At 37.8% G+C, this 18,353-nt stretch overlaps 1 protein-coding gene across 1 annotated transcript in view; it reads right to left on the minus strand.

Annotated features, from left to right (window-relative positions):
• Positions 1 to 585: 585 nt before the first annotated feature.
• Positions 586 to 18,353, minus strand: part of SLC35D2 (solute carrier family 35 member D2) — a 49,469-nt gene continuing 31,701 nt past the window's right edge. Inside the window, exons 4-12 of the mRNA XM_026088468.1 lie at positions 15,488 to 15,563; positions 9,328 to 9,435; positions 8,560 to 8,627; positions 7,258 to 7,293; positions 5,046 to 5,080; positions 3,930 to 4,011; positions 2,159 to 2,224; positions 1,719 to 1,868; positions 586 to 1,029 (exon numbers count right to left, since the gene is read on the minus strand). Of these exons, the coding sequence (XP_025944253.1) occupies positions 919 to 1,029; positions 1,719 to 1,868; positions 2,159 to 2,224; positions 3,930 to 4,011; positions 5,046 to 5,080; positions 7,258 to 7,293; positions 8,560 to 8,627; positions 9,328 to 9,435; positions 15,488 to 15,563 (732 nt within the window). The 3' untranslated portion in view covers positions 586 to 918. The remainder of the gene's footprint in view (positions 1,030 to 1,718; positions 1,869 to 2,158; positions 2,225 to 3,929; positions 4,012 to 5,045; positions 5,081 to 7,257; positions 7,294 to 8,559; positions 8,628 to 9,327; positions 9,436 to 15,487; positions 15,564 to 18,353) is intronic.

Genomic DNA, 18,353 nt, shown 5'->3' on the forward strand with positions numbered 1-18,353 from the left:
GTGTTATAAGTCTATGTGGTGTCACCTATATTTGTTACTAGATTCAGTACAGCACACAGGAATTTCTGGAGTCAGTAGACTATGTTTAGTGATTCACATCCATTACATGTAGCAAATATTACAGAGACTTTGCCAGGTCATATCTGGTCAACCAATATATACTTTTTTGAGTAAGGCCTTTGCTATCTTAATGCAGCTTTACAAAAAAGCTTTTTGGAATGCAGAAATAAAATAAGCCTGCAAAATGCTTACATTAAAATTAGATACATTAAACTTCCTAATTTGTAACAAACTGAAGTACAGCTGAATAGTTATCTACCGTTGTCTTCTGGTTTCATCCAGGAAAAGAGAATTACTGCCTACCTTTTGCTGATTCTCCTGCCTCCTCCAGCTCATATCAAATACTGTAGAGGAAGAAGGCAATCATAGGATCTTGACAGTAATGCATTTTTTATAGCTGCAGACTTCCAAAACCTCAGTGTGTACATTACCCTCCTCTTTGTCTCTTTGTCTTTTCAGAAGAAACCAAAGACAAAATACTTTCTGAAAACAAAAATACACTATGAACAAGTTTGGAAATAAAGCATATGGTTGTTTTATTTGTGAACATCAAATAAGTGCAGGTATCTGTAGCCTCCAAGCTTATGTTAGAATAGTAACAGCAGCAGCAGCAGCATTTCTTAAAACCTATCTAGAGCCCGTAGAAGTCACTGGAATATCTCTTGCAGATTTTATGGTCTTTGGAGAGGGATGCTAATAGATTCAGTAGATTCACTGGATCAAATTATCCTTGGTAAGTGATCTGGACAGAGTTATACCTCAAACTGATTTGGTTCCTTACACACACATGCACAGAGGCATTGCAAAATGCATTCCACTGGGGTTGTCAATTGCACGCCTTCCCAAAAAATGACTCTCTTAGGGGTTCCTCCACCTCTTCTTCAGATACCTGGTAAATGCATGCAGGACTGTTTCTTGAAGTCTGTCACTGTGGAATACCCATAAAGGGATGAGCTGCAGGATGCATGCCTTCAAAACAATCAAGCAAAAACAATACAAAGACAAAAGGTTACAGAAGCCTCTTGAAAGAAATTAACTCAGGGTCCACAAGGTCATAGAAAATAGTAAATGCAAAAGCTTCTACTTTATACTTTTAGTGTGAATGTTTCTCTTAGAAGAAAATGTTCATTTTTCTCAGTTTTCAGCAGATTTGTTCTCTTCCCAATACTTTTATTTAGTGCTCATCACAGCTGCCATATATAAATATTCTATTTTCTTAGCTTGGTTTCCTAAGAAAATGAAGTTCATGTGACAGCACAGTCCTTTTTTTACTTTGTGCTTTCTTTTCCCCACTAACTTTCCCTCACTAATAGCTTGAATCTGCTGGCCAATTTCTGTAAAGGAGTAGGGGTCTCAAATGTATTTCCTAACAGGGTCATGAAAACAGGCAGCTGGAGAAAGGAGAAAGACTAACCAGAGAACAGACTTGAGCTCGGCTCAAGATGCAAAAGCATAGTAAGCCACACTTCGCTGAGGGCCAGTGCATGTTACTTGCATCTTCATAGTTTCTTGGTGCCTTATTAGCCTTAACAATTTATTCAACATTTCTCATTTGAAGCCTAATCTTAAGGTCTTTGAAGTTAGTGAATAGACCCCTACTGCCAGTCAGCCTTGGTCCAGCCTTGGGGACCTATTTACAAACTATCAAATTCAATTACCAATATTTCATGGGCTAAGCATCCAAAAATCTCATCTCCAAAGGTGACATAATCCAGTGATTCACTAACAAACTCTTCTGCCGTCTTTGTGATAAGACTGGGTTTTTGGTACATTGTCATTGGAGTAGAAACACCATAAGGAGCCACTACCTAAAATAAGAAATCAAAAGAATAGTGTAATGGGATCAAACATTTTCATAAGGGCTTTCATTTCACTGTGCAGAATACCCCAGCATCTGACAAATTATAATAGGCACTTGCAGTGAAATGGTACTGCAGTAGAATAAGAAAGAAAACCTATAGTTCCACACAGGGAGAAGAGAAAGCTTTGGCACGGGCACCCTTCACTAAGGGTGGCTACACACTACAGGTTTGAGCATCCCAGACCGTATTCAAGGATTCATTAAAATGAAAGCAAATATGGTAAGATATAGTATCACCTGTATGATAATTCCCTTTCTCTTATATTCTGCTTGTAGTGCTTTGGAAAAAGTGCATATAAAAGCCTAGAACAAAAAAAAAAAAAGGAATTTTGTTAGCACAGGAACCTGTAAGTACTTGTACATATAGTCACAAGTATGTGCATAGGTGGTCCTTACCAAAAATGACCAAGCATCAAAAAACCTAAGTCACAGTGCAGTGGTGAAAAATCTATAAATGATCTTTTCAAGACACATCTCTGCTGTTCTGCATTAGCAATGACAGGATTGACTCTATCTGCACTAGAAAAGACATAGCCCAACACTAGCTCAAGGCAGACTTGAAACAACTACTATGCAGGTTGTACTGAAAACTTTGTCACATTTCATGAAAATCCAGAAATATAAATACCAGAGTCCTCTTTATACTAGATCTTGGCACTGTTGCATGTGGCTCTCTTCTTTGGCTGAAACATACCCTCCCAATCCAAGGTTTATGCTGCTGTTTTCTCTTGCAGTAAAAAGGAGCGAAACCCAACTCAAGCCTTAAGTGTATACCTATTAGCATAGCCTACAAATAAGATTTTTAAAGTAATGTATTTGAGGATTTTGGTACATTGTCATTGGGGTAGAAACACCATAAGGAGCTTGTTTGTTTTCTCCATCTTCAGCCTTTAAGGTTCATGTTTCCAAGTTTTTTCTCCATACCATGAAGAGCGACATATACTAATTCTTTTGTGTAAAAGTTGAGTTTCTGATATAATGAGTCATTTTAGAAGCTAGACCTTTGAGAAATATTCAGGAACTTGACAACCTTGAATCAAACCTCAGTAATCAGATGTACAAAAGCCATATTAAGGAGAAAACCTGATGGCATTTCATAGCCATCATTTGCGAGGTCTTACAATTTTAAACACCAATAGTCTCATGATATGACATGAAACAATAATATGCTGATAAGTTAAATAGCTTCCTTTCAGGGCACTGTAAAATGAAGTATGTTTTAAAAGTGCTCAGAAACAGATACCCAAGAAAAAGAAAAGTCAGAAGATGACAACCAATATAGCATATCATTTTGAAATTAAGAAACTAAAATTGCATGGTTTGAATGTAGTTTTGAGTACTATGAGAAACTTATTTTAAAAAGAGAAAAGGGAAATGGGAAACTAGGAATTTTATCTTTTTCTTTCCTTTTTTTTTTTTTTTTTTTTTAATTAACCAAGCTGAGTTCTAGCTATGTTCAAGCAAATATCATTCCTTAAGAGTTTTTCATTTGAAACAAATCTGAGCTGAGTGGAACATTCTAGGAGTTTCAGTGAAAGGCAGTAACTCCCTATTTTGATAAGCTCTCAGGTTTTAATTCAGAATAGTATCTCAAAATGAAATCTTAGGAGTCAGGCAACTCACCACCCACCAGACAGTGATTCTTCTCTTCATTCCATAACTAAAATCTATCAACAGTCTTGTGCATCTACAGTTTTGAGTAAGCCAGATAAGTCAGCCCAGTAAAAGTCATCATTGCCCTGAATCAAGACATATTATGAGCATTGGTATAATACTGTTAAATTACAGGCAAAAATCTTCTCATTATGAGCTATACCTTCAGCTGGATTTCAGTGGTATAGCTTCACTAATTCCTGGTCCTCAGCTAGTGCAAATTCACATTGCTCCATTATTTCAATGGAGCAACGTTGATTCATGCCATCTGAGAACCTGGCCATATGCTGCTGATATAAACATTTTAGTGAACATTTGACTGACATTTCTTTATAAAGCAATGTGAAAGCCTTACCTTAGAAGCTGAGTACATTGTGTATAATGGACAAGGGAAAGTACCCAGACCAGAGGACAGATTCAGAATAAGACCTTTCTGTCTGAAATTTAATTTAAATATGGTTACATTCAATTATACTTGATGGCATTGCAGTAAAAACCAATGCAAGTTGAAAACAACTTTTTCCCTCAGAAGACAGAGCTCTCTTATTATCTAGTAGACTACATTCTCAAAAAGCCTAATCTTTATAGTTTAGTTAAGTGCAATTAAGTCCAAAACAGCTTGGAGTAATGTCATAAGTGAAATTTAAATGCCTAGTGCAGCCAGAACCATGGGAACATTGTACATGCTATTGTACATCTAACAGAGCAAAATCTGCCATCAGAAGAAAGATTTTATGCTCCTATGTAATTGGTAGGTCTCCTTTGCTTTTTAACCAGCACATTCTTTTTCCTGCTTCTTGCATCTGTTGCTTCAGTTTCCCTATTCACAGCTCCCCGTACAAATCAGTAAAAACAATTCATTCAGCAACAACCAGGAAAAACAACCCAAACAAATAGTAAAAGCTTATTTTGTTGCCCAGACAAAAAGCACATACTGTCCTCTAACATGCAGTAGTAACAATGTTTTCTAGAAACTCCATACGAAGACCTTAACTTCTGGTTTAATAACCTCCATGTCTAAAATACACATTGTATTAAACAGAGAAAAGAAATCCACATTTACATAGCTGAACTAATCTCTCAGAGGAAGTACAGGTATCTCCAGTACTTGAATTTTATTACTCTGAGCATAGCTACCACAAAATATTACAATATTTTCAAATGCAATTACTTGCCTAACTAGGCCCATCCCATGCAATTTTATTTCTGCAACACACGCATGTTTTTCCTGGAAACAGGCTCCAGTATTTTATATTTTCTGTCTTGTTCTACAGTGACTGGTGGTTTGTAGCAGTTCCTATCATTCATTCACACAGCACTAACATCATCAGAAATAAATCTCACCAAGTAACATAAAGTGGAGAAGTTAAACATGAAAAAGCATAGCTAGCACTGAACAAACTGAAGGTAGCAGCTAAAACCTATTGAAAGTTATAGGGGAAAAAAAATTGTTTTTAAAAGAGATTTTTACCGTGGTTCCATTTGTTTCAAAATTATTTGTGTCATCTGTAAGACAAGTAAGTTAAGAATTATATGTAATCTCACTGCTTCTGAATGTATTTTTTGACTCATCATGTTTTTCCACAAGATTTTCTATTTGCTCAAGCCCCAGCCATATGTATGCAATTCAAACAACTAAAATATGGCACCTTGAAACTTTTGGGAAAGATTTAGAAATATTCATGGCCTGCCAATTGGCTGAATTGTTGTCAAAAAATTCCAAAGGTTAATCTGCTAAGCAGTGAAAATCTAATGTTTATCCAAAAGCTTTTCAAGAGTATCTGAATTTCCTGAATCTTCAATATTTGATCAGAAACCTAATGAAAAAGTAGGTTTCACAGTGTTTTTGTGTTTTCACTTCTGGCTCTACCTGGATCAGAAACAGCAGAAAATCATGAAAAGACAACTTTTTTTTCTGCTAGCAAAATAGCTTTAGGATCATATTTATGCTAATTATTTAATCATCCATTCTTATTTTAACAATGGACTTAATCATGTTTATAATTTTTAGAGCATAATTAAATCCATTTTTAGGTATGAAGTCTGCTGCTGGTTGTTTTACTTGAGGGGTATTCTTGACATTAAGCCTAAGCCCTTTGGGAATTTATACTCAGACTATTGACTTGTTATAAACACACATAGTGTATAAATCTTCGCAGAATAAGAGTATGACCTAAATTGTAAAGGGCAGTAATGAAAAGCAGTGCAAATGAATGATGCTGCTTAATTCAACCCTTGTTAATTCCCTCTATTTTTTAGAAGTGCAATTGTGCACAAGGGATGAGTAGGAGCAGGGTTGGGTTCACAAGCTTCATTTTCAGAAAGGATGTTAAAAAAAGAGAGGATGGAGGTGGGTCATGCCAGCTTGGGTAGAGGGGAATTAACAAAATGGTGGAAAACATGGGAAAAGGTTCTATTCTGCCTCTGCTAACCAAAATGCTGTAAGTCCCACTGACTTGTGGGAGCCAAAAACACCTGGAGGTTGGGTATCTGAATGGAGCAGGGAGCAGTGGGCAGGATCCTTCCAGGAATCATGCCAGGAAGAGGAAGCCAACAGAAGATTTCAAGATAACTTGGAGCTAGCCATTAGAAATGCTGGCTAGGAGCATGATTTCATCTCAGTATTTTGGAGGAAAGTGAATATTGTAAAAGGCCAAAAATGAAGTGGTTGCAATAGCAAGGGAAAGGAAGCCCAGATCACAGTGAAGTGGAAGGGGCTGATTTTGTGGCATGTGTAAAGTATGAAATGACACAAAGGGAAAAACCCTTTTGTGTCCAGACTGTGTTGGTACAAAGTGTTTGTTACAGGCCTGTTTGTGTGGGATATGTATGTTTAGTACTTAAGTATTGCAGATGTTTCTGTTCTTTTGATATATAAATAGAATAAAACCTGGGATCAGAAAGTTCACCAAAAAAACATTTTATAAAAAAAATGTGTTTTAATTGACAGATATTCCATGATTTATTATCTGAAGTCATTAAGCAGCAGTACAAATTTGGGAGGTAAAGTTTGCTAGACAAGGAAAGAGGAACATCTGCTGATAATTTTTATACCGTGTTTAGAAAGACATTAGCCAAGGTTATGATGAACTATAAAGTGTTCTGCTCTTGTTCATGTTAACATGCTGCTTGCAAACAGCACAGCAATACGAATCTTAATCAGAGGTGGAAAACATGAAACATTAACTGTTCTTGTAAGCAAGTAGTCAACCAACATGAACGCTGAGGGGTAACAATAGAGAATTGGGATTCAACTCCTTTAGCTTCTGGCCTGCATTGATGCAAAAACATTTTTGCAAAACAGAAACGTGTCAAAAAGTGTTCTTCCAGTACAAAACGCCAGACTGAGTATCTTCTATAGATTTTGATTCTGTAACAGATGTTCCTGTTTACTGAAATCAACATGTTTTCGAAAAATGTTTCAGCTGCAGTGTAACAATGTGTCTTGACAAAGCAACTGTGTCAAACAGTTTCCAGTCAGTGCTGATCGGAATGTTTCACAGGCGGTAGAACCAGACCTACTAAATAAGTACCTAAAATAATGCTGACGTCCCTGGCGTAAATGACTATCTGGGAATAAATGAAATGAAAATACACAGGAAAGCTAACTGGTCACTCTTGCATGGAGATACATTTTTTTTCCAATAAAAATGTTATGGATTAGATGTGTGTGTGGCACATACCTTTGTAACAGAAATAATGTTGCAGTTGATGAGGTTCTGCGGGAAGAAAGAAAATAATAAGTACATAGTTAACTTAAGAGTGGGTAGCTTATCTAGATAATATACATAAAAATTCCAATTGAAAAACTGTATTTAGCAAAGCAGTTGCTTTTGCAGCTGCTAAGTTTGCCTTGGATTTTCACTAACTGTGCCTAAAATTTGAGTTACTCAAAGGTAGGTTAGCCCTGGATTCAATTTTCTATCCATGACATTCAACACCCCCCCCCCAATTTTATATTCCTTTGACTCTGTGCACACAAGTTTGGCCCAGCCAAGTCTTTGCACGTGGCAAAACCTGGAAGCCTGGTGGCCAAGCAGTGCAGGCAGCAGAGAATGAAGCCAGATGGATACAGAGAACAAACTAAATGGTGCCTGGCAGACACTGGATGTCTCCCAGTGATGGACGCTGCAACATGTTTTATAGCCTGTCAATGCAGTATAAGCTGCTGTGTAGGGATACCCTCTTAAGACCAGCAAGTGAACCCAAGTCATAGCTTCCGCATAGCTGCCATCATATGGCACTGTATCCATGGCAATTAGTGTGAGGAGAGCCCCTCTCTCATATGATTATATTGCTTCTGGGGCTGCAGCTCTAAAGGAAGAAGCCTGCTTGAGGACCCCTAATTTGTACCAGATTAGGGTGTATAGATGGCATGAATCTGGTGGCAGGTGCCAGCAAGAAAGATGTTCAGAAAATTTGCTTTTTCCACAACTAATATTATATAGGTAAACAACAATAAGGCAAAGAGAATCTTGATCAGGTCCTTAATCCTCTAAAACTATTCTACATGTACAATCTACTTTCCAAAATAGTGAATTTCATTTAAACTGGTCTTATTTTTTCAGTTTTCGCATACTTAAGTAACAGTGTTTCAAATAAAGGAAGTTCTAATAATATTAATAAGAACCCAACACTTCAGTTGTGGCTGTGACCAGGCTGGACCACAGTACATTACATATGATCAGTGAGCCAGAGAGGCTGCTGATCTCTGCTGCACCCTGGCCAACTGTGCTCTCTGATCTGTTGCTAAGTGTCTGCACCAATTTACCTGAAATCTACCATTCTTTTTCTTTTGCAAGCTCTTCTGAACATTAAAAATGAAACAAAACAAACTATGCTCCTTCAGGCCCAGTTCTTTTCCCACACAATTGAACAGTTAAACATGCACTGATTGTAGTAGAGGGCAGAATCTGTGCCTTGTTAAGTGGAATTACAGTTCCTAATTGTTATAGTGCAAGTAGAAAACTACAGAGTAATCCTACCTCATCTATGTCTGGTCCATTAAGGAAACGGCATGGAAGAGGATTATGAAGCATTCCAACATTGTTAACTAATCAAAGGAAACATAATGATAAGAACCACATCTAGACAAAGTACATAGTTCAGCTAGTTAAACAAACGGGTTCTCCGTAAGACTCAGAAGTTTTTAAGCTGTATGTGAAGAGAGATGCCATCTAGCATTGAGTCTTGTTCTTACTGAAGTCATCTGTACTGACTTCAGAGAATGGAAAAACAGTCTGTTTCTATAGTTTGGGTTTGGGGTTTTTGTTTGGCTGGGGTTTTTTGTTTGTTTCACTATTGAAAGGATGGTTTTCTTTACCAAAAACAAAAAAGTTTTCATTGTTCCTRTGTGGTTCATACCAATTAGGGTTAGCCACAGGCTCATTTCAGACTGAATATAAAAATTGCACACAGCTGTAAAACAACCAATAGTAAAAATTAATTCCCTGAGGCTAGACAGGGGAAGAAGTCACCCCACAAGCTGGATGCTGCTTATAAAGTGGCAGAGAAGCTTTCATAGGAAAGAAGTCACTGTACAGGGCAGAGAAATGGGAAGCTCTTGGAGAATTTTAATTCACTTTTAGAATTTGTTCATAATAACTAATGCTCAAATGCACTAGGCATTCTTGGTTTTAGCAGTGTCTGCTAAGTATAACAAGTTGTTATGACATGCATCATTTTATACAGTTGTCCGTATAATACACTGCAGCCACAAAACACCCTTCAGTTAACAGGCTTTAATGACTCACCCAAAACACCAATTTCCAAGCCTTCAAGACTTTCTTCAATATTCTCATATACTGAATCTTTAGTGAAGTCAGCTTGTATAATCTTCACCTTTTGACCTGTGGCCTGCTCTGTAATTAAGAAAAAGGAGAAAATCCCTTTGCATCTACACAAAGGGAGGGAGAACTGCAACTGAGTAATGAGAGAAATAATCAGATGTCCCATGTAATAATGTCCACTGTAGAATAAGTAACTGTTTCAACTTTCTAGCTTTGAGAAGGATCACAACACAAGCAAAATATTCTCATTGTAACCAGTTGTTTTCAGGGAAATGGCCTGACAAATATAGGATCAATTTATGCCCTGAAATCAATGGAAATTCCCTCACGAAACCTGAACATTTGGTCCTCAAGTAAGAAAAAAACAGAAATAAACAGTACAGGATTTCTTCCCCCAGTTATCATAATATTTACAAAAGAGCACTGTCAGCATATGTTAGATAAGTGAATGTGTGTGCCAGATCTTCCGCCTAAGCTCAGTTTTGCAGAATTGTTTCAAAGTGTTTTCCTGTACAAGATGACCATTTTAATAAGCAGAGCTTATCTTTTCATGTAGGAGGAGAGGGAAACAGGCATTGTGATGCAGTATTTTCTGCCTCCTTTTCAAACTACTCCTCTGCCTTTGAGTCCTGCTTGGGAAACTGCCTGTGGTTGTTCAGAGCTTGATTTTATATCTAATTTCATACAGGCAGGAGAGCACATTGCACCAGGTGTGAATCAGACACACTGATTTCTACCCAGAAATCTTGCCTTGTATCTCCTGGTGTACATTCAGATTTAGGAAGAGGACAGTTATTCCTTGCGTCAGCTCCTGCATGATGGTGAGGCTGGCAGGAAGCCAACTGCAGTTTCAGGTCCAGTGGGCCAGTTTGCAGCAAAACAGGGCCCAAGAGTGGCAGATCTCCAAGCTGTTCCCTCCTTGTCTCACAATACACTGCAAGTCTCCACTGCCTCACGCTAGTCAAGTAACACAAGCAGCCTGAGGAACAGCAGACTCTCTGGCTCCAGGTCTGAAAAGTGGGCTGCATCTTATGTGCAATTTTAGAGGACATCTGTCTCCATGACAGGGGTGAGGGGGAAGAAGTGCCCTTTTTCTTGCCTCTTTCCAGGCTGTGGTTATGTGTATGAAAGGGACGAAACATACCCTTTGAACCTTCAACCTATAAAAGCAACTCTAGTGGCAAATGACCCCCTAGTGGTCCCAGACTGGGGGAATGGTATCACTACAAAGAATAAGGCCATTGTGAGCGTAAATGCAAGGAAGGAAAAGAACAGAGCAACAGCTGGAGCAGGCGCCTGTAATGACCTTCGGATTCGAAGAGCTCTATAAACAAAATGAGATGGTCTTAAAAAGTGTAGTGATGTTGTGACCATCTTTCTTGCGGGCAATCAGAAGGGCAGCCAAAACTACAGTAACATAAAAATTAGGATCAAACAAACCATTTGGCCTTCCTCTGCATCCCCTCGTCTGCACAGAACTGTACTGCTGCAACCAGCTCTGCCAGCCAACAAACAAGTACTCCAGATGGCTTTACTCTGTCTCATTTAAGAATGAAACAATATATTAAAAAACAATAAAACTATCATGCTGATAAATGAATTATTCAGGGATAGCTCTTTAGAAAATGATAATAATTCCATAAAGGAGAGAGCCAAAAAAACCCTTTCCAATGTTTCCCTCTCTGTGACATAGATTTATGACAGTCTTTGAAGACACAAGCCATTCCAACCTTTTAAAAAAGTCCTAAGTGTGCCAGAAGCAAAGGGCCTAGGTTTTCAAACATGAGCACAGGTTATACACTTCTTTTTAATGAAGGAAAGATTAATCTAAAGAAAATTTAAAACTTGAATTGAGTTGTTTAATCTGATGTGTTATAAAATGCATCATTAAGAAGGATACATCTAACTCCTTCTGACCTCAGACCACTTGGGAATCCTGCTTGTCAGATAGGATAATATGCTGCCTTTTGAAATTTACCAAGAAGAGAGTAAATCAGGCTGAAGCATGAAGTTGGTTAGAACAGGCACTCTGCCAGAAACTCTTCCTTTAGGCTTAGAGAGTTACAAAGGTTATCCAAAAACTTGAGGTAGCAAAATATTGAAGGCTGGAGTGGCACAAGAACTGGTCTTTGTAGGAATAAGAGACCCTTCTGAAGTAACTATAGCAGAATTTGAATATGAAGAGAAGAGCATTCAGACTAAAATGGCATTCATATTCAGAGGAATTTCACAGAGAGCAGGGCAAAATAAGAAGCTGAGTAAGCTATTTTAACAACAGAAGGAGATAAAAACGAAATTTAAGACTGGGGATACATGTAAAAAGTTCTATAATATTATAAAGCACAAGTTCCAGCTCTAGCTTTTCAAGAAATATATCCTCTCAGAAATATAGAGTAAAAACACTTCAGAAATAACAGGAAAATAGGGAAAAACTAAAGAAAGATGGTAAAAACATAAAACAGAAGATGATAGAAAATACCAGATAACACAAACTCAGTGAGAAAAAAAAACATGGAAAATACTGTTAACCACCAGAGCACTCGGAAACATTGGTCAAGGCCCTAAACCTCTTGGTTCTGTAGTTGTATTTATTGAAAAAACAACCCTGAGCAATAATGCCTCATCAATAGGCATCAGCAATAGGCAGTAGCTACAATTTAACAGTAGGTAACTTAACAACTTTGGAGGGAAAAGGAAGGATGTGTCAAGTGTTTTAAGTTATGCAGTCATCTCAGCTTGCTATCTGCTCAGCTCTGGGAGCTAGGTCTTCTGGGGGGATGAGGGATGGAAGAACAAGTAAAACAGATTGGAAACTGAACTTCTAGGAATAAGGGCAGCTAAATGAATTAGCACCTTTACAGGTCTTAGTGGAAATAAACCACATTTGGTTCTAGACCACTCTGTAGGGTGATTTTTGTAGGATGTAGGGTGATTCATTCTATCGTTTCATATTAATGGACATGATTTCAGCAGCAGAGGTTTATAAACTAGTTATTGTATTACCAAACCCAAATTCATGAGCCACACACTCAGCTGGTCTAAACCAAAGTATCTGCACTATTTCTACTACCTTCTGAGGATCAGACACCTTACCTTTCCTTAAATACAGATTTGTTTCTTCTTAGAAACAAAAAGCTTACTGTGAATAACTTCAGTGTCTTACAGAAGTGGCATTTTCTCATCTGTTTGGTGTAATAATGTAACAGCTAAACAGTACAGACCTTGATTACATCAACACATCCTAGCATGCAACTTTTCAATCAGGATCAACCCCCTCTGTATAGCTTGCTTAGGAGGTGTAGGCAGAAGAAATTAAGGGAGTGCAGTTAATAGCATAACTCCATTGCTAATCTCCTGTTTTTATGGCTTGATCAATGTTTCACCAGAATACAAAATGTGTTAAATGAGCAGTATACCAGATGCAACAGTTCTATTTGTCTGCTCGCCGCAGGACTTATTTTGTTACCTTTTGTCTCACATTCTGAAAAAGCCTTCCTGTCTGAATGGGTGGAAATCTTGCTTTCAATTCGAACACTTCTTTAGAGAAATGTTTTTCTTATTGTGGATTTCTGCCCACTCCAAATTCCAGTTCTGAAAGATGTTCTCTGGAACACCTATGATTCACAGGACTGTTTGAAAGCCAAATACTGAGATCTCTGGACTTATCCACAATTTAATCTCCTTTCATTTATATTCTTCAGTATCAAAATTGAATGTAACACTATGATTAGGCAAATAATATTGTCAGGTTGAAGAGAGAGGTGACTCTCTTAGTTATGATGTCCAACCCATTGAAAAAAGATACATGGTATAGCAGTTAAGGAAGAGGAAACGTGAATAACTGCCCAGTCCTACAACTTATTTATGTAGCCTAAAACAAACTTTTTGTCTAGATCTCCCTATGCCTTAATCTCCTTGCATGTCATTTAGGGATAATGATAACTGCTCAGGCTGAGACACTGCTTGTTTAAGCAGTTTAGAAAGAAAAAAATCAGTAAGAGTTAGAAAATTTAGAAAATAGTAAAATCATTCTGGTTAAATTTCTGCTTCAGCTTTGGTTTCCAGTGTATTTACTCACATAAAATCACAGTAAGTTTAACCTTTCTCCTTTTCTGATGACTGCTTAGCTTAACTACGATGAAGTTTGCAAGCTGAAATCAGGGGAACATTTCCAAAGCTTTAACATAAGCACACATTTAAAAGCCTGATCCAGAGCTCCCTGCTGATTTAATGGCCTCCAGATCATACACACTGTGCTTTTCTTCACTCTCTCTTCCTCTCCTTCCTTTTGTTTGTGCCATCTACTTGTTATGTACTCATTTCCAACCTGACACAATAAATAACACATGAGTCACTCTAGGCTTCAGCCAAAACCCGCGGAAGACAATGGAAAGATCTCGCTGGGATTTGCCACCAATTTCAGCAGACTTTGGGGAAAACTCTTTGCCCACAACCCAGCTGAATATAGTGCAGATACCTAATCAGCATAGACTGAGCTCCTAGGGTCAAACTGTCCGCCTCCCCACAACAGAGACTACATGAATAATGCTGCTGCAGTCAGCAAGGTTTCCTCACATGCAAAAAGTGATAGGCTGCTCTTGCAGGACATGCAGGAGTGTTTGCAGGACAGGCCATTTGAGCAATACCTTTCAGGACAGGACCAGGCTCCTGTTATGTGTTTCTACAGAACTCAGCACAGGAGGGCCTCAGTTAGGAAAGGGGCCACTGGATGGCCTTAAATAAATCATAGTACAGAGGAATTTACAGTATGTTATCTTTCCAGCCCTCCACCACTTCTTCTCTTTACTTAGCTATGTCAGTCTCATGAATCTTCTTGTTTTTATTCTTTGGTTCTGATTATAATTTACAACACAAAGAAACTATAAAAACTCCTTAGCCTTTTTTAAGGATTCTGTTATTTCAATTCTTTAATATTTAGCTGGAAAGAAATGCAACAATGACAGTGGAGCTGGCCTAATTCCCATGGAAGTTAATTTTTTATGACTGTTTACTTAAGAGGAGCTAATGTAGGCTATAGTCACATTGGCCTTATGGATATGGCTGCTTATAGAGACTGCTCACAGGGAGCTGGTGCTTTCCTCCACTGAAACTCCTTGCTTCTCAAGGGAAAACAGGTCTATCCCTAGCACTGAGGGAGGGAAATGGGCAGGAAATTTAGGAGCTCAGTTCTTGACTTCAGTAGCTTCAGGTTCAGAAGCTACAGATTTCTTTACCCACTTAAAGTCTGTCATATCCCTGAGAGATGCACTGCTCTCTCTGAAGATAAGTATCCTTGACCTGATACTCTGTTGGAGCCAGCTGCCAAGCCTATTTAAAGGCAAGTCTTTCTGACAGAGGTGTAATCTTGGAGTGACACACATTTAACACAGGAATCTGTAAATCAAACACTCTGTGTGGATAGAAGGAGAGACAGTGGGAAGAATAGCCTTGATTACAGCAATCTTTAAAGTCAGTGGAGGATATAAACTCCTTTGACTCCTATAGGAATCCCAACCTTGGATCTCAATGTATTTAAACAAGCCATTCCTTAAACTAATTTCCTTTGAAGAAAAGAAAGGGAACGTTAATTCTAAAGACACTCTATTTAACTGCTTTACCAAATGCTCAATATAACTTGTAAACCTTAGAGAGAAAAAGCTAGCAAATACATTCATTTGATTTTTACTCCTACTTTGCTGCATTCCATTTATGTTAATTTTCTTAGGTGAGTTACTTTTTTTAGATTAAAAGAACTAGCCTAAAGGTAACCTTTCTTTACCAGTCACAAACTGATTAGTAGATTCTTTAGACAAAGCTTGTATTACATCTCATTTGCCTATAGTTACAGTTTTTAAGGTCAGGTGAAGCCAGTAGAGAATCTGCATCCATTTTTGCATCTAACCCATTCCACTGTTTGAATTCCAACATGTATTTTCAAAGCTATCCATGACTCGTTTGGAAAGGTTCAAGTAAGGGAGTATTACCACAAATAATTTGTAGCATTGCAGTCATACCTGGGGCTATTTCTGTAGCTATATCTGGGGCCCCACTGTGCTAGATACTGTGCCAGATCCCTGTGAAGCCAGCCTGCTAACCTGAAGATAAGTTTGAGACAAACACTTACCAACTTCAGTGGCTACTCTCTGAAGTTTTTCAAGAGTTCTGCTTATCATAACTATATTTAGTCCGCGTTTTGCCAGCTGCAATAGAGGAACATAAAAGTTGTTAGAGAAGACAGTGAGGTGACAAAGAATCTTTATATGATAATGACAAACAAAGAATCTTTATAAATTTTCCCAGTTTTACAATAAAAACAATTATGGATTTTTTTGTAATTGCTTTCATTCACCCATCACCTGCCTATTGGGTAACCAACAAATATTAAAACCAGGCCAAACATTAATCAGAGTTCTTACAGTCTGCCTAAACATCTCCTTTACTACATAGTCTTGGACCTTTACAAGAAGAGTACACTGGACTGTTGTCCAAAACCCCCAAAATATGACCCAAAATAAATAATCTAAACACTTTTCAAATGAATGAATGTCTACAGGGAGTGAAGACAATCTGACATTTCCCAGAAAAAGGATTTTTGCTTGGAAAGGGAAAGCCAAATATGTTGATGACCTCCTAGTCATTTTACAAGACTGCTCTCCATCCTTACCTTTCTTCTTTTTTCTTTTTTTTCCTCTGAGGAGGAATCTCTGAGGAGATTAAATACATTGAACTGAAGTCTCAAAAGAGTTTGAAAGGATTTGGACTTTACTTATGTGTTTTATAGAAATAAAATCTCATGCAGATCAGATAGCTAAATTTCAAGTGCTTGTTTCATTAGATGCAAAGTGAAAAAATGAAGGAAAAAAGATGAAGAAGTCCATGCATAAAAATTCAAAATACAGTCACACAAAGATACATCCACAAAGATGTTGGCAAGAGTTGCAGTTTACAGCTGTGAACATTATTTAACACAGCACTCCATTTGTAGTCAGTTTCTTATTACCATGTGCAGAACAAATGCAGAACAAACAGAGAAGGGTATTCTCCCTTTTTCCTTGGGCCTTCCATTCCCATCAGTTTGAGTTTTAGGCAGGGCTTGAGAGAGAAATATGCCCCCAACTTGTGAAACTAGGTTATTAACAAGCAGCAGCCGAACTGAGTTGTGCACACAAAGAAAAGAAAGACAGAGCTGAAACTAGAAAAATGCCCATGGGAGCAAAGAGAAAGAGAGTTAAATTAGTTAGCACAAAGGATAAAGCCAACTTCATCTGAAAGTACCAAGTTTGCTTAGAACAAGAAACGAACTGGTGAAGCCCACACACTGGACACCCATTCATTGCTGTCGCTGACTCCCTGTAACGCTTTCTCCTTAAACCTATTTGAGGGAAACAGTTTGTCCTATTGAGCTCTTCTGAAACAATGAAAAGAATGTTAAGAAATAAGGACCTTTGTTTAAAAATTCGCTACATCGAGAGTATGAGGGGCAGACTGTCTATTAAATGTATTGGCCACAACCATTTGCATTTTCAGCACAAAGACCATACTCACAATTCTCGGCTTTTGGAGACCCTCTTACATAATTGTCCAGTGCTCCAAAGAGACATGCAAACACTTAGACACTCTGGAGTTTCAAAAGCTCATTTTAAGGGCTGCATTTGAAGTACTCAGGAAGAGAACTCTAATTGTCTACATACTGGCAAATTTCCCTTTGTCCACAATGAGCTTGACTCAAGCTGTTTCAAATCCATTTGGAAAGCAATGGAGACATGGTCTCTGTTTCCATGGTCACTTATTCCTACTTCTAACTTAGGGATGTTCAGATAGGGATTATTTTAATTTTTTAGCATGCAGACCCAAGACCAAATATCAGCCATGTTAAAAAACAAAACAAAAGCAGCAATCTATTTTTCCGGGCTTCTTAATATCATTTCAACTATATTTTTGTGTCATTTGGTAGAAAAATCACCTTCTAAAAAACTAAGTAAATTTCCTACTGCTAAGACCTAATGAGTTGTCTCTTAGTTAAAAGCAAATGTTTGTGGCAATTTTATAAAATTGTTAATTGTCAGGTGAGAGAAGCAGACTTTCCTTTGCTGCTGTATACCAGGCTAACCAGAACTATAAGGTTGTAGCAGCCATTTCTTAAGGCAAAAGAAGCTACACTTGTCTACTCTTTTGCTTGCTCACCCACATAGAAAACATGCATCCTTTTCAGAAACAGATTTCACAGGACATTTTAACTACCAGGAGATTCAAATGCATCTTCAAGGTAAGCAAAAAGCATTGTGATTTCCTGGCCATCCACACTAATGATTAAATCGGCTTTAACACTACTGCATTCCAGATAAAAGTAACTTTTAGTCTAGATGTCTTTAGCACAAAGCATTTTGCTACCAAACAAAAGCTTTGACATTAGGGGATGGAATTTCCCATCACAGATAAGAGTAAGCACTGCCTCCAAGCATTGTACAGTGTGAACCCGCATGTATTAGGAAATCCTGACTCCCAGCGGCAAAGGATTAAAATGCTTCTGAACTTCTGAGACTACTAAAATGTAAGATTATTACTGCCTCCAGTCATAACAAATAATAACTTAGCATTTAGAAGCTGGGTTAATAAAAAAAAGGTCAAGCAGGTCTACTTTCTAGAATCTTGCAAAGCCACTGTTTAAAAGCTTAAATCCACATTAAACTAATGAAAAAAAAAAACACTGTGCAACTTCTAGTGCATTTTTGCAGCTCAGTCTGAGACAAATTTTCAAACAACAGAAGTTACACGCAAGACAAGACACACATTTTTGGATTAAAACCATGCATGTAACCACTGCAATTTCACTCACAAATTGGTGATACTCTACACAGACCATTAAGATTTAATAACTTAAAACCCCTAATAATGTTTTATGGAAGCTGTAGTTCTACATTTCTACCCATCGTGGGACTTTTCTGTCTTCTCCAGAATTGCGCTGATATCATCTCAGTGCTTCTTTCATT

The sequence above is a fragment of the Apteryx rowi genome, unplaced genomic scaffold (assembly GCF_003343035.1).
Source record: "Apteryx rowi isolate R43461 unplaced genomic scaffold, aptRow1 scaffold_77, whole genome shotgun sequence".
Classification (NCBI taxonomy): Eukaryota; Metazoa; Chordata; class Aves; order Apterygiformes; family Apterygidae; genus Apteryx; species Apteryx rowi.